General features: G+C 39.1%; 1 protein-coding gene across 8 annotated transcripts in view; it reads left to right on the top strand.

Moving 5' to 3' along the window:
* The first annotated feature begins 9436 nt into the window (after nucleotides 1-9436).
* SPATA7 (spermatogenesis associated 7) overlaps nucleotides 9437-15774 on the top strand; it is a 34131-nt gene continuing 27793 nt past the window's right edge. For 4 of the 8 annotated variants that reach the window (XM_081291078.1, XM_081291080.1, XM_081291085.1 and 1 more), the window contains exons 1-2: nucleotides 9437-9587; nucleotides 14917-14994. In XM_081291078.1, coding sequence (XP_081147204.1) covers nucleotides 9569-9587; nucleotides 14917-14994 — 97 coding nt within the window. In that variant the 5' untranslated portion in view covers nucleotides 9437-9568. Of the gene's footprint in view, nucleotides 9588-14012; nucleotides 14084-14916; nucleotides 14995-15774 lie in introns of all 8 variants that reach the window. The other 4 variants (XM_081291079.1, XM_081291082.1, XM_081291083.1 and 1 more) reach the window with 3 other exon arrangements.

The raw sequence follows: 15774 nt of genomic DNA on the forward strand, positions 1-15774 counted from the left end.
CACTGAGCCACATCCCTGCTGCAGTCTGGCTAGGCACAATCCACGAGCCACTTATCAAGCAGAAACAAACTTTATTTTTAGAACACACACATGCCACACCACACGAGCTCTTCAGGAATTCTCTCAGAGCCCAACTGCCACCATCGGCTTCCCACAAGCCTCTCAACACCCCCCCACACTCTTCCTGCTCTTGAGGCCGATTGGCTGGGTCGCAATGGGCAGAGCCAAAAAAAGTCCCCCAATGAGCAGCTCCGTGGTCTGAAAGGGCAGGGAAACAGCCCGATGAGCATCACTGCAGAGGAGCCAATCAGCTAGCAGCTGGAAGTTTGCTGGGGCCGCTGTGAGCCAATCATCAGCTGGCAGCTGGAAGTTTGCTGGGGCCCCTTCGGCTGTGGCTCTCAACACATCTCCAGTCCTATTTTGTATTTTATTTAGAGACAGAGTCTCACTGAGTTGCTTAGCACCTCACTTTTGCTGAGGCTAGCTTTTAATTTTGCAATCCTCCTGCCTTAGCCTCCAGAGTCACTGGGATTATAGGTGTGTACCACCATGCCTGGCTTAAGTTTTTTTTTTTTTAATTTCCTATATATTCTAGATATTAATTCTTGGTCATAAGAGTAGCTGACAAAGATTTTTCTCCCATTCCATAGGCTTCCCTTCATACTTCCAATTGTTTCCTTCTCTGAGCAGAAGCTTTTTAAATTTGCTGCCATCCTATTTATGGATTCTTGGTTTTATTTCTTGAAATTTAGGAGTCTTAAGGAATCAGTGCCTGCATCTCTGTGTTGCAGTGCTGACCCTGTGTTTCTTCTAGCAGTTGCAGCATTTCTGATCTAATTCCTAGGTCTTTGATTCATTTTGAGATAGGGATCTAGTTTCATTTTTGATGGGGACAGACAGATGTGAGTGATTAAGGGAATAATTCTATAAAATGGGCCTACCACGCTGACTCCCACTGCCTTCTTTTCCAAGAAGCAATTTACTTGCAGCCCTGTTTGGCTTACATGGTCAGGATATGCCACATTCCTCAGCAAACTACCTGTTATCTGCAGGAGAAAGGTCGGTCTCTAATAATATCATTAAGAGGAACTCTAGTTACCCTGAAGGAGGAGATTTTTGTGAACCTTTTCACAGGCCAGATCCTGAAACTCAGGAAGAAAAGGATACTTCCTCCTGACCATAAAGTCTGTAAGAATTTGTGGTTAAGAATCCAATTAGAACTTGTCAGCATGGGCCAAAGTGACCTAGAGTTGTCATGGCAATGGGAACTTGAAAGTTTGATGTCATCCTGCTGTCAGTCAAAAGTCAAGAGGTGGACCTGGGCGGGACACTCTAGAAACTTCTCTGGAATTCCCAATAAAACTGAAGTGCAGGACAGGAGCTTTGTCCCTCTCCTCTATGAAAGGGCCCACTCTCTGCCTTGAGAATATCCCCTTTACCCTTTCTGATTCCTTCAATAAACGCATGCCTGTTACTCTGAGCAACATGTCTGAAATCTTTCCAATTTGATCTAAAGAATTGAGGCTTGAAGGGGAGGGGGGGGGTCTTTGTGCTGCCTCAGTTTCCCAGAAGGCCCTAGCCCTGTAACAGTTCTACATATGGATATCCAGTTTTCCCAGTACTATTTTTAAAATATATGTTTTTGGCACCTTTGTCAAAAAACAGATGACTGTATCTATGTGGATTTGGGTGTGTGTCCAATTCTATTCCATTGTCTTCATTGATTTTTATGCCAATACCATGCTATTCTGGGTACCACAGCTCTGTAGCATAATTTGAGATTGGGTGTTGTGATGCTCGGAATTGTTAAGCAAACTCTTCTCTATTTTATATGAATGTGTGTGCACATTCAAATCACTTTCCCATTATCTTAAGTAAAAGAGTCAACATGAATTACAAAGTCACTGAAATCATTGTCTTGCTGCCCACTTCCTGATTTAGTGGCTAAACACTAAATCAGGAGTCAGAAAGCCGAGTTTACAGCTAGTTATCTTTTCCAGTAGTCTTTTTCGTAACATAAGGGTTTTGGTTTAGAGCTCAATAACATCCTCCCAGTTCCCTAATTCACTACCAGGCTTGTTTAAAAGGTAAATTAAGGGTTGTGGCTTAGTGGTGGAACGTTTGCCTAGCACACATGAGGCACTGAGTTCAATCCTCAGCACCACATAAAAAATAAATAAATAAAATAAAGGTGTTGTGTCCATATACAACTAAAAAGTTTTTTTTTAAAAAAGTAAATTAGGAGCTGGGGCTGTGGCTCAGTGGTGCTGCAGTCCGGCTGGCTGGGCAAAATAACGGGGGGGGGGGGGGGGGTGATGAGCAACTTGTGTATATTGATACAGCAGGAGTGGGAGCCATTTATTGTAGGAAAGGAGGGGTATGTATACATTACACACAGCTTATCCTAATTAACATAAACTAGATACAGCAGTCAACCAATAAGGAATCTCCACACTTAATGGCTCACTGGCGCTACTTCACAAACCACTCCCTCTGGCAAAATGCCAGGCGCCATCCAGACTTGTTTACAGACCCTAACATTTCCCCCTTTTGTTTAATTTAAATAACGACCATAGTGGTTTTTACACAAACACCATAAATAATCTGCTACAAGCAGAAGGGGAGGATACAAAATGCCACAATACCAAGCCAATTGATGGCTCCATGCAAGAAGCCCTTGGAAAAATTATACCAGCAATGACACCGTTAGCAAAGATACCGAGTTACAATTTGTTGTAGATTACAGTTTGTTGTCTCAGTCCAGGTAAAGCAGTGTCTCAATAGATTAACTCACAGCCCAGGTAAATCACAGTCCAGGTAAGTTCTGCAGGCAGCTAGCTTAAATCACAGCCCAGGTAAGTTCTGCAGGCAGCTAGCTTGATCCGAAGTCTCATCCATTTTTCAGCCAAAGTTTCGTCAGGTTTTCAGCAACACTGGAAATTCTTCCACCCTCGTCCTCACCGGCACTGGGATGAAGGCAGGAACTCAGGCAATGCTGGCTAAAGAAAGTCCTGTAGCATTCCACTAAGAAAACAACCTTCTGAACAATTTAGTACATTATCTCAAGGTTGTTTACATTTGAAATAAGCCTTAATGGTGCTCATTATTCATCAGCCTCCAGGTGTGGGAGAACCATTGTAGCTTAGTTATTGGCATTGAAAATGACCAAACATCAGGTAAGCTGGTAGCATCTTCTGCCAGCTGTAGTGTCCCGGGCAGCCCCAGATGGCCCTGGGGAGTGTCTGGGGAGTGTTCCGGACTCAAACTGCCCCTGGCACAGGGAGCAAGAGCCTGCAAACCTGTGCCTCTGGGTCAGGTCTGGATTTGGGCTCTCGCAGTAGCGTCCCTTCTCCCAGCCAGGGAAGAGCCGGCTGCCGCCACTTGGAAAGTCCTTGCTGCGCCATGACCAGCTCGCGCACATGGCTGCCGCACCGATTCACGCACCCTCCAGTAATGAAAAGTATTCAGTAATAGCCTTTTGCTGCAACTTTTTTCCTGATAATCCTTCCTCCTCTGAACTTTCTTCTTTCTGACTAGAGTTCCTGGGCTTCCATCAACACATGCCCTAACTGCTCTTGGCTCCACTGGGGTGCCTTCTTCCCTTAGTAATTTACTTCTCACCCCTTCCATATTTTCGTCACAAAGACAATACAATACACCAAGACAAAGCAAGACACAAACATACTGTATCAATTTTCTCCATTTTCTCGAAATGGCCACTTTTCCTCTTGCCCTATCTGCCTAGGGACAAGCAGATTTGCTCCCATCCTATCTATGGACAGGCAGCTTTTTTTTTCCGTCAACTTACCCCCAGTGTCCCGGGGCTCCCCGTATGGGCCACCATCTGCTGCAGTCCGGCTGCAGCAAAATAACCGGGGGGGTGACGAACAACTTGTGTACATTGATGCAGCAGGAGTTGCAGCAGTTTATTGTAGGACAGGAGGGGTATATATACATTACATACAGCTTATCTTAATTAACATAAACTAGATACAGCAGTCAACCAATAAGGAATCTCCACATTTAATGGCTCGCTGGTGTTACTTCACAAACCACTCCCTCTGGCAAAATGCCAGGCGCCATCCAGACTTGTTTATAGACTCTAACACAGTGGCAGAGCACTTGCCCTGCACATGTGAGGCACAGGGTTCAATCCTCAGCACCACATAAAATAAATAAAGATATTGTGTTCATCTACAACTAAAAAATATTTTTTAAAAAAAGTAAATTAGGAAAGTTGGAACATCTCTTATTCTACCTTTTTATTTATCTTACATAAACATCCACTCTGCATATTTTAAATGATAAAGTCTTTCTGTGCCAGGCCCACCACCAGTTTCTATCTAGATTATGCCCACTGGGAGACTCCTGTACTTACTTTTTTTTTTTTTTATTGGTTGACCTCAATGTTTTTCTTTAACCTAAGGCTGCCTAAGGGTAAAAACCTCAGCAGACATTTAATGTTACATAACAAGAAGCTGTTTTCATAACACATTTTCTTACTGTTGGGCAACTTAATTTTGCTTAAACATACGAAACTAATTGTTTTCAGACAAGCATATGGAAGGAGTCAGGTGGGTAAGAAAAACCATATATTTGAGTCAAGTCAGATATTGAACATGTCTGAGGGGAATCAAGAGTCACGAATCCTCACCTCCATTTTCTAAGCTTTACTTGCTCAAATATTTAAAGAAATTATTCCAAAGAAATTGTTAAAACTCCAAATTCTATTTTTTGAAGTGGAATTATCAGGATGGAAGAACAACTTAGTTGTGGTTTTCTTTTGTTTGGCTTTTTTCAATGGTGAAGCCACTGGCAAGCAGTTGTACTGAGAAAACACTGAGTGGAGATTATCAATCCTGTAGGCCAAGCATCCTCCCTAATGTATTGTAGCAACTGATTGGCAGTAGAACAGATAAGATGCTCTTCTCAAGCTATGGAGACAGGTTACCTAGGAACCATAGAATGATTAAGTCCTGTTCAAGGAGACTTGTCCTCTTAATTGGATGAAAAGATTTAAAGAACACAGCTGGGAGAAATGGAGAGCTGAAGTATGGTGGCAATTACTAGCAGGTCTATATCTGCAATCTTAGCAGCCTTTGCCAAAGGGTCACAATATAGGAGTGAAAGAAACTTTTAGTGGTAACAGACATCAGCTAAGCTACCTAGAGTTACATATTTGTACTCTTCAAATATAGGAAAAATGAAAATAAACTGTGGAATTAATCATATTAAAAATTACAACAAAATTTCTGTGAATCATCATTGTCTAAGGACAAGGTTATATTTATATTCAGATGTCAGACTTATAATCCTTAAGAAATGTTCATGTATATCCTACTATTACTCTTTCATCCACCAGTACTTCTATTAGGCACATATTGGTTTATGGAGAATTATGGTCTTTCCTGCTCTCTCATGCTTTTAATAATAAAATTAAGAAAAATCAAATTATAGGTTGACAATGATGAAGATTGTTTTCAATCCATTAAGGACTTTTAGGCAATAGAGTCATTTTTTTCCCTGCACTTGAAAAAATAACTCTGTATACATGTCATTAACTATAATTAGAAGAGCTCTACTTTAGAGTCATTTTTTAAAATGTTTGTCAGTTCCTCTAGACAATCCTCAAATAAGCTTTGTAGGTTAATATTGCTTCCACATGGCTGTTTTTCAGATATGGAGCTTAAAACTTTCCTAAAGCCCCCTCTAGTGACAAATAGCAAATTAACCCATTACTTTATAACATAATACCAACTAGCTCTAAACTTCCGTTTTCTCATTTAAATGTTAGGTGAATCAATAGCTACAGTCTTTTGATTGGGGAATGACAGGGAAATAGTCAATGGTTCAAATTCTCAATCATTCTTCAATCATCAAAGCCTAAAGGATTTTGTGTTGAGACAGATTAATGCAAAACGCATGCATACACCATTCAATTCTATTTATTTTACTTTGTCCTACTGTGTACACTTTCAAAAAATTCCCTAAATTGCCTTTTTTGTCCATCCGGGACTTTTAAGAATTAAAATGTGTTCATAATAACCCAATGTATAGGAAAACAATTGTCTTGATCTTTTCCTTTTTGTTGCATTTGTTGGTAATTTTCACTGATGATGCTAGGCAAAGGGACAAACATGAATTTCTGACTTATGAAACTAAGGGTCACCTATGAAGATATAAATTAAACACATAATAATAATGTAGTATTTAAAATAATACTAGCTATATAATAGAATATGATAAATGCAAACTATATTATATTTGTATTAGATAGACTACATGTTATGGTATGTATAAGATATAGTTTATTTATATCCCCATTTCCAAAGGGCTTAGAGCTCATCCAATAAAAGAGGTATAACTGAACCATTAAAATAAGAGTACAAGAATAAAAGCTAAATTCCCAATAAAGGGAATCAAAGAGATAAATAAAACATAAGGCTGGGCACAGTGGTGCCCACCTGTAATCCCAGCAGTTTAGGAGGCTGAAGCAGGAGGATCACAAATTTGAAGCCAGCCTCAGCAACTTAATGAGGTCCTAAGCAACTTAGGGAAATCTTGTCTCTAAATTTAAGAAAAGTGTGGGGGGGGCCTGGGGTTGTGGCTCAGTGGATAAGAGCCCCTGGGTTCAATCCCCAGTTCAAAATAATAATAATAATAATAATAAGGCTACAGATAACATTATGACTGAACGTAATCTTAGTTTTGTGCTTCTTTCCACCTAATTCAAAAAGAGAAACCAAGGGGCTGGGATTGTGGTTTAGCAGTAGAGTGCTTGCCTAGCATGCCCAGGGCCATAGATTCGATCCTCAGCACCACATAAAAATAAATGAATGGAATAAAGGTATTGTGTCCAACTACAACTAAAAAAGTAAATTAAAAAAAGAGAGAGAGAAACCAAATAATTGGCTTACACATGCCAGTTCATTAGGAAAGATAATATTTTTCTTTCTAAAATACAGGGATTGTGGCTCAGTGGTAGAGTGCTCCCATAGCATGCACTAGGCACTGGATTCGATCCTCAGTACCACATAAATGTGAAATAAAGATATTATGTCCACCTAAAACTAAAAAATAATTTTAAAAAGAGTACATAAGTTTAAAAAAACAAAATACAGATATACCAATTTCTAAATATTGAAATAATTTCTGAACACGAAATTAATGTTTACATATTCAATAAAAGTCTTCAGAGTGCCTCCTTTCCAAGGCCATTGCAATGGGTAGTGACTCCCCAGTGGAAGGATTTCTTGAGAGCTTATTCTTCAATAAACTACCAGCTGTATGCATCTGTTCAAGACAATAGACTACCTCCTGGGAGAAGGAACCAGAAAGGATCTTCTCTCTTATTTATATATATATAAAGTAAAAGCAAAGAACAAATTAAATGGCACTTAGGACAATATGTTGACTGCTCAAAGTAGAGAGAAATGGACTCTATTGTGGATACATTCTTGAGAGAATCAAAACAAATACTACTCAAAAGAGAAGTAATGAAACGAGGATGGCCTTAGGCAGAACTGAATACCAGGCAATGGTGTCTTCAGAACCCTCTCCAGGCTGCGGTCCTCTCCCAATCACAGCCCCCCCTCGGGCTTCAAAGCAAAATCTATTTTTATCCCCAAATCTACTTTTATAAGAGGAGCTGGCATCACTTTCACGTGAATCGAGTCATTGTTTTGCCTTTCCCAAGGGTATTTGCCCTTTAAGCTTTGGCTCTAATTCAATTTAATAGATGCTTACTGGAGACCTATTAAATGCAAGACATTTTTTAGCCACTAATAGTGGAATAAAAGCCTTCATGATTTTAGGAAGGATTATTTCACATAATCATGAGCAGAAAGGAAAGTTGGCTTTTCTGGGAAACATATGATTCTCCATCCCTATATATTTCCAAATGTGACCATAGAGCCATATCAATACTTCCACATTCCTCAAATTTTGAATCTATTTTTCTCCCTACTTCACATCTTAGGGAACCATGGGTTCAGATGTGGCTATAACTTGGTTTCTGGTTTATTTCTCTTTTCTTTTTTTAGGGTTCCTGACTTAATGCTTTACATCTGACTTCCCTGATACTCAGCTCTTCTGAAATAGGTGTCTTAGAGAAAGTTAACATTAGTTTGAATACCTCCTTTTATATGTCACCCCTATACACATCGATACTTATAACCACAAAGTTAGTAGCAGCATTTACATTTTAGAAAAGAGGAAACTGAGACACAGAGAGATTTAGAATCTAATTCAAGATCAAACTTGCAAGGGCAGGAAACACGAATTCTACAGATATGACTCCAAAGCCAGTACTCTTTCCATGATGGCAATGTTTTTCAACCTTGCTCCCCAGGCCACACTTGGCAATGTCTATAGACTTTTTTTGTTGTACTGCCAGGGTTTGAACAGGGGTGCTTAGACACCCCAGCCTGGTTTTTTTTTTTTTGTTGTTGTTGTTGTTGTTTGTTTGTTTTTGTTTTTTTGAAACTGTGTTTCTGTAAGTTGGTCAGGGCCTCACAAGTTGCTTTGAACTTGCAATCCTTCTGCCTCAGCATCCAGAGCCACTGGGAATACAGGAGACTCTAGAGACATTTTGAATGTCCTGGAGAGGAATGAGTATTGACCTCTAGTGAATAGAGGCCAAGGGACACTGCTAAACATCTTACAATGCACAAGGACTGTCCGCCCCATCTGCCCCCACCCCTGCAAAGAATTATACATCCAGCCCCAAATTTCCATAGACACAGCTGTTGAGAACATACATGACAGAAACCTCTCCGCCCAATTCTCATTTTATTTCCAAAGGTTCTCAGGTAACTACTTCAAAATTAAACAGACAGATTTTAGAACACCCAGAATAAATCAACACCTTATTCACATTCCAGTTCTCTTCCATTTATTCTGGAAAATGGATTGAGACCTTAAAGGAAGGTAGGGACTGGAAACAAGAAGCTCAATAAGCAAAATTCGAACTGATGATTGAAGTTAAGAATTAAGATGCAAATATGTAGATGTTTTTCACTCCCAAGCCTTTCACTAATCCAAAAATTCACGGACTGCTTTGAAATTTAATTATTTGGAACTGGTTAAAAGTTACCCTAACCTCAAGTAACGTTTGTGTTTGACTTTTTTCTGGGACCCAGGGGATGTGGATGCCAGATGAGAGCACCTCCTCTCCCAGCTCTTCCCGCAGTGACAAAGCCTGCCAGGGGCTGGTGACTTGGCTCTTTAGAGGAGTTCTCACTGTGGATGACTGGCAGGATCCCAAAGTAACAGACTGGCTTGCGGCGCTTTTCCAGCGCTCCCGCCCTCCCTCCATCCCTCCATCGGCAAAAGCCCCGCCCTAGCCCAGGGACCCCCCGCGGGGGCGGGGCTGCTGGGGCGCACGGCCTCTACGCGGTGACGTCACAATCCCGACGCTGTGGAACCAGCCCCTAGCAACCCGCCTGCTTACGGTCACCCGGAGGCTGCAGCCCCCACCGGCTGGTGGTTTTCACTCCTGCCCTGCCCTGGGCGGGGAAGGGCCAAGGGGACCCTGGGTGTCCCCACGACGGCTGCAAGAGGACTAAGCATGGATGGCAGCCAGAGAGGTAAAGGGCAGCCTCGGGTCGGGGCTGCGCGGGTCCAGGCCGCACCCCGGGGCGCTCTGGGTCCCCGCCCCGCCACCCCCCCCCCCCCCCCGTTTAGGCGCGTGTTGTCCCGAGCCCAGAGGCTCACAGCTCCGCTTCCTGGCTGTGCTTTTGTCGCCTTGACACCAGGGCCTGCCATTCCTAAGCTGGAGGTGGTGCAGCCCCAGGAGCTCTGAGACAGAAATCCTCATGGGCCCCCAAATCAAGCTCCCCTCTGCTCTGTTCGTTCTTGGAAGTAGAGGTCAAATACCCATGCCTTAGAGCTCCTGACCATTAATGCAGATAGTACATAATGTTCTGGGACATTCTGAGTACACAGTACCTATGAAATCTCCCATTCAGTCACTGACTTGTGTCCCCCCTCCCCCCCAAACTACTGACTAACCCAGAGCTCCTCTAATGTGAATAGGTATCTCCTAGGAGTCATGTTAAAATGTAGATTATAGTTCATCAAGTCCCATGGGTGGAGGGGGACGGAGGAGGGGAAGCTGTGATGTTGTATTTCTAAAAAGCCACCAGGAGATGCAGATGTTGCTGTTCCGGGAATACAGTTTTAGTAACAAAAGACTAATCCATAATCACAACACACTCCTGACCTTGACTAGATATTCCGAGTTAAGCAGACATCATGGCGGAATGGTTGGAGCCCAACCATAACCATAAGTCTTTACAAATCTGCCCAATTCAATTTGCATCTTCTCACTTTCTAAGCAAGTCGCATTCTTTCCTCAAGCTAATGAGGCAACTTTCATATACTCTCTCCTTCTCAGTTCAGTGTTCTTATCTATTTAAAAGAATACCTTTCAATTATGCTGCTGGCTAATTCCTGACTTTGAATATATCTTTATTATGTAATCATTGATCAAAATAAGAACTATGCGGAATGTAGAAGGTGTTGATTCACAAATTGGATATTCTGGCACTATAATAACCCAAGTTTTAGAAAAGGCAAACCAAAATGCTTTTATGGTCTTCAGAAATTTTACAACATAAACTTAACGTTAAACCTTTGCTGTGTAGCAAGAACTGTCTTATTCCCTACTTATCTCATTCAATGCACGAAAAAAAAAACTTGTTAGGTAGGTATTATCTTATTTCACAGTGACTAAAATAAAACAAATGACTTGATAAGGTCAAAATTAAGAAGCAGAACAAGCTTTGAATCCAAGTCAGGAATATAAAACCTTAGAACCAGTGCTTTTACTTAACAATAGCATGATAGAGGTGGGGGCAAGGGAAAAGTATGTATATATCTCCATATATTTTCCATATAACAGACAGTAAGCTTTTAATATTTGCTATTTAATTATTTTAAAACTAGATTCATTTCAAACATGTAAAAAGATTTATTTATGACTTAATTAGCTTCATTCTTAGGATGTTACATAATATGAAATACTATCAAACATTTGTAATTGATTTTGCATTTTTAAAATAGATATAATATTCAACAAATACTGTAATAATTCTTGTACACCATAGATTATTACTTATAAGCAATCATAAATTTAACCAAAGCTTGAATGCTTAATTTTAGTTGAAAATAAATTTCTTAGATTTCATTAGATTACTTTTAGTTATTTCAGAGCATAATAAATTAATACTCTTAAAAGAAAAATTATCTTTTGACATTTTCATACAGTAAATCACATTACAGACATCCTTTTGTAGGGTAAACCTTCTGAATGGTGGTATAGATGCCTGAAAAACAGTAGCTCTAATTTATGATCTTTGCTATTAACTAAGTAAATAATCTTCAGCCATTCACTTTATTTGAAAGTTTAGTTATTTGTAAAATGTGGCAGGTGGTGGTGGGGTGGACTAGATAATCTGAAAGTGTTGTTTCCCACTTCTTGGAGAAAAAGGGAAGAAAAGATTGAGAGTATCAAACTGTACCTACTCTGTCATCAGTGACCTTTGGGGAAGGAAGAAGAGACAAGCTATTAGTATAGATAACAAAGTGGCTTTAAAAAAAAAAAAAAAGAAAGCTTTTTTTTTTTTTTAAGAGGTGGGGGCAAGGGAAAAGGATATATAATTTTTTTTTTAATATGTTGGTCCTACAGAGATACTTACCAATGACTGATAGATTCCCAAACCTCCAGTATTCCTGGGAAACCCTGCTACATGAAACACCATCTTTTCAGTGGAGTTCCTTCTAGCTATCTGATAAAATTTAATTGTATAGGAAATCAAACTGCTGTCCCAGGCAGAAGAATTTCATTATCCTGACAATAAGTTCAATTTCATGGACAGGTTTTTAGTCCTAATATATTTAGAAGATGGTGTTCTTTTTTTCCTGCATTTGGTTTGAAAGTACTTTTCCATGCCCTTTGAATCATTCTGGGTCCATTTAAGGTATAGATACCATATAATGATGTAGGCAAAGAAAGTTTAAAGAATTGTTAAACTATCAAAAAGGTGTAACTCTAAGATGTAAGAAAACTATGTAAGCTGAGGGACAGTACTCAAGGAAGGTCAGATTTGCAAGGGAACTTCCTTCCAAAGACTGGGGGTTCCATTTCATTGGAGAAGTTGAATCTGTGCACATGCCCAGCACTCTGATGCTGAGGAGTTCCATCAGAGGTCTCACTCTTTGGGAAACAGACTTTGTTGACTTGTTTAACCAAGTCACTAAACAAACAGGAAGACAACAAGAAAAATAAGCCCAGGAAAGGATCCCATATCTAGAGTTGCTACAGTGTTACCTAAAATGTTCACTTAACAATTAAAAAAAAAAAAAACACTACTCAAATAAAGAAACAGGATAATATGACACATGTACAGGCAGAAAAGCTTGTGAGAGGTCCCAGATGAATTGCCAAATTTTTCCTTTCAATTCTGACAATTTTGAAATGACATTTACCTGTAAGAATATTAGAAACCAATGAGTATATGCCTTGGTGTACGTTGGAAGGTAAATGGATAACATGTCCTCAAAGTACATCTAAGTTCCATTCTTATCAGCATTTTGTGCTAAAGAGATGCCAAATTGGTACCTGGGAGCAAATTGTAACTACCTTGTTCACAGCTACGATCCATAGGTAAAAGTGGGTGGAGAGGGCATTTATTCCATCCCATGCAGTATCTCTAGGTGCCAGCTTTCCTTTTGCTCCAACCTCTCTGAATATAACTTTTTCCCCCTTTTCTGTGACTTCGAGTAAAACATGCATACATTTGAATGGAGTTTGGAGATAATAAATTACATAGAGCTGAGGTATCCTCTCAGTCTGTTTCAGATGCGATACAGTATTTTAGAGAATGGCTCAAGTAGTGAGCAATTTATATTGTTATAGTGTTGCCTGTTGTGGTAGTTCATGCCTGTAATCCCAGCAGTTTGGGAGGCTGAGGCGGGAAGATCACAAATTCAAAGCCAGCCTCAGCAACTTAACAAGACCCTAATCATATGGTGCAAGATGCCCACCCACAGTACAGGAATTGGATTACATCCTACACTGGACATAGCAAGCCCAGTGAAAAAAAGCATCTTTTCTATTAGTTCCAGTAAAAGTCCCAGGATTGTATCTCTGACTGGACATGGGTCATGTATTCATTGCTGATTCGTCAACACAGCTAATCGGTTTTGGGTTCCATATTCAACCCTGACCAATAGAATCAGCTTTGTTTGAACCAGCTGGGCTAAGATTAGAGGAAGACAGGTTCCCCAAAGAGAAGTGGAGGTGATTCTCAGGTAAAGAGGTGTTGAATTCTGGACAGGCAGAAAGTGGAGCATTCTTTTTCCTCTGGAGAAAAAGGTTTAGCTTTCAGGCCTCCTCCTTTCCTGGTAGATATTATGTTAATTTTATGACTGTCTTTATTACCAATTCAGATGGTATCACCTCAACTGCTACTTTTCTAAATAAGTTATTTTTTTTTTTCTTTTTGTCTTTTGGCCTGTGATGTAGAAGGGACTTTTTGGAATGTTCTATTGTTTTTCTATTTGTCTGTCCTAGTAAGTGTTCCTCTCTGGATCTGGATTTTAGTTCTTCTGCCTCAGTAATTCTTTCATGATCCTTATTTCTTCTAGAATTTGTATGTGTCCTCCCCACTCCTTTATAGCTTTTAATGCCCATATGATAGCAAGCTAACCATGTTACCTTCCTAAAACGTCTCTGTGTTGGGAAGAGTGTATTTATATTTTGCATGTTAATTACATTTGACCCTGTAACTCAGCTTTTTTTTAATTTTGAACATTACTATTAAAAGTGTATTCACTTTTTGGAGAAAGAAATTACTTTGTGATGAAGCCTATATATAATTTTTCAATGTCCCACATATACCTAAAGATCAGACTCTGCCTTTAAAGGAGATATTAGGTTTTCCATTACTAGAATTGCTTTTTTTTTTTTAAAGAGAGAGAGAGAATTTTTTTAATATTTATTTTTTTAGTTTTCGGTGGACACAACATCTTTATTTTTATGTGGTGTTGAGGATCAAACCCAGTGCCCCGCGCATGTCAGGTGAGCGTGCTACCGCTTGGGCCACATCCCCAGCCCTAGAATTGCTTTTAAATATAGGATGGTACAGTGGCACATGCCTGTAGTCCCAGCTCCTCAGGAGGCTAAGGCAGAGCGGATTGCTTGAGTTGTTCTAGACTAGCCTGGGCAACGCAATAAATACCCATTTGGAACAACAACAAAAAACCCTGATAATTACAGTGTATTTATATAGAATTCAAGCAAGTAAGTGGGTTGGACATAGATGAACCTTAAAATATCTTTTAGTTATCAAGTTCTGATTCTGATTTTTATGTATACTTATTTTAGACATATTAATGTATTATTTAATTTCTAATTTACTCAGATGCTTTGTTAAGAGGATTATTCTTAAAATTATTTTTAAATACAGATAGCTGTGATTAATTAAAATAGTTAATACACTTCTGTCATATATACCTAACTATAATTAATTAATTAATTTTAAAAATAGTTAATACAGATGTATAAACTCAAAATCTTAGCTGTTTTGTTTGAAAACAATTAAAAAGCTAATGAGGTCAGTGGTGTACAAAATAAAATCAGTATAGATCAAGTAACAATTGATGTTTTTATCATTTTCCCCAAAGAAACTAAAATCTCAAACTTTGAAAATAGCTTATTCTCTTAAAAAAGAAAATTTTTAATCTATGACTGTAGAAATTTTCCTCTGTGATGTATTATTGATGGTTAGTAATATAATTGAATAAAATTTTAAATTACTTTAAAGATACATTTATTATTTAAAAAATATTCAGTATTGGTTTTTTATGAAAGTTGCGTTTCACTGATTCTAATTCATGTTTCTCTGTTAAAAGTCAGAGCAACCTCTGTCCTTCCCAGATATGGTCCACCACCATACCTATTTAAAGGTCACTTGAGCACCAAAAGTAACGGTAAGTGAGGTCCTCAAATGGGTAGCTTTGCTAAATGACTGTTTCCTGTATTTACAAAGTATATGACTTGGTGAGACAATTACTTCATTTAATGGGTATTTGGACTTCAATACTACTAATTATAATTAAATGCTATAGGAATTCTTCAGAGAATTTAGGGTTTCTGACTTCAGACTATTAACGTGTCCTATATGCGGACTTGGCTGCCTCCCACTTCCTGCCACAGCTAGCCCTGTCTGCTTCTGCTTGCAGACTATCCTGGTTAAACAGGATGAGTATCACAGTCAAGACATAAGCTCTAAAAAGGAAAAGCTGTGCAGAGAAAAGGAGCACTGGAGTACACATTTTATGTCCTTAGCAAGTGTTTTTCCAACTGGATTTCTAGGTCCTGTGATGTTTATATATTTTTAAAACCTTCAAAGTAAATTTTTAATATCAACTTAAAAATATATTTTTATAATTATATTTCAAAAGTTGTAAGCTTGGGATTTTAGCAAAATAATTGAAGCCCTTTTTAATTTCATTATTACATGAAAAATCTTTGATACTGTTATATCTAAATGTGAAGGAAAGATCACATTTTCAATTACTTCACTTATTTCTTTATTTATTTAAGTACTGGGGATTGAACCCAGGGCACTCCTAACACTGAGCTACATCCCTAACCCTTTAATGTTTTAGCAGAATCTTGCAAAGTTGATGAAGCTGGACTCAAATTTTCAATCCTCCTGTTTCAGCCTCCTGAATATTTCTTTGTATTAGAGTGTATATATAAAGACA

Source organism: Spermophilus citellus, assembly GCF_964194105.1.
Source record: "Spermophilus citellus genome assembly, chromosome: 4".
NCBI lineage: Eukaryota > Metazoa > Chordata > Mammalia > Rodentia > Sciuridae > Spermophilus > Spermophilus citellus.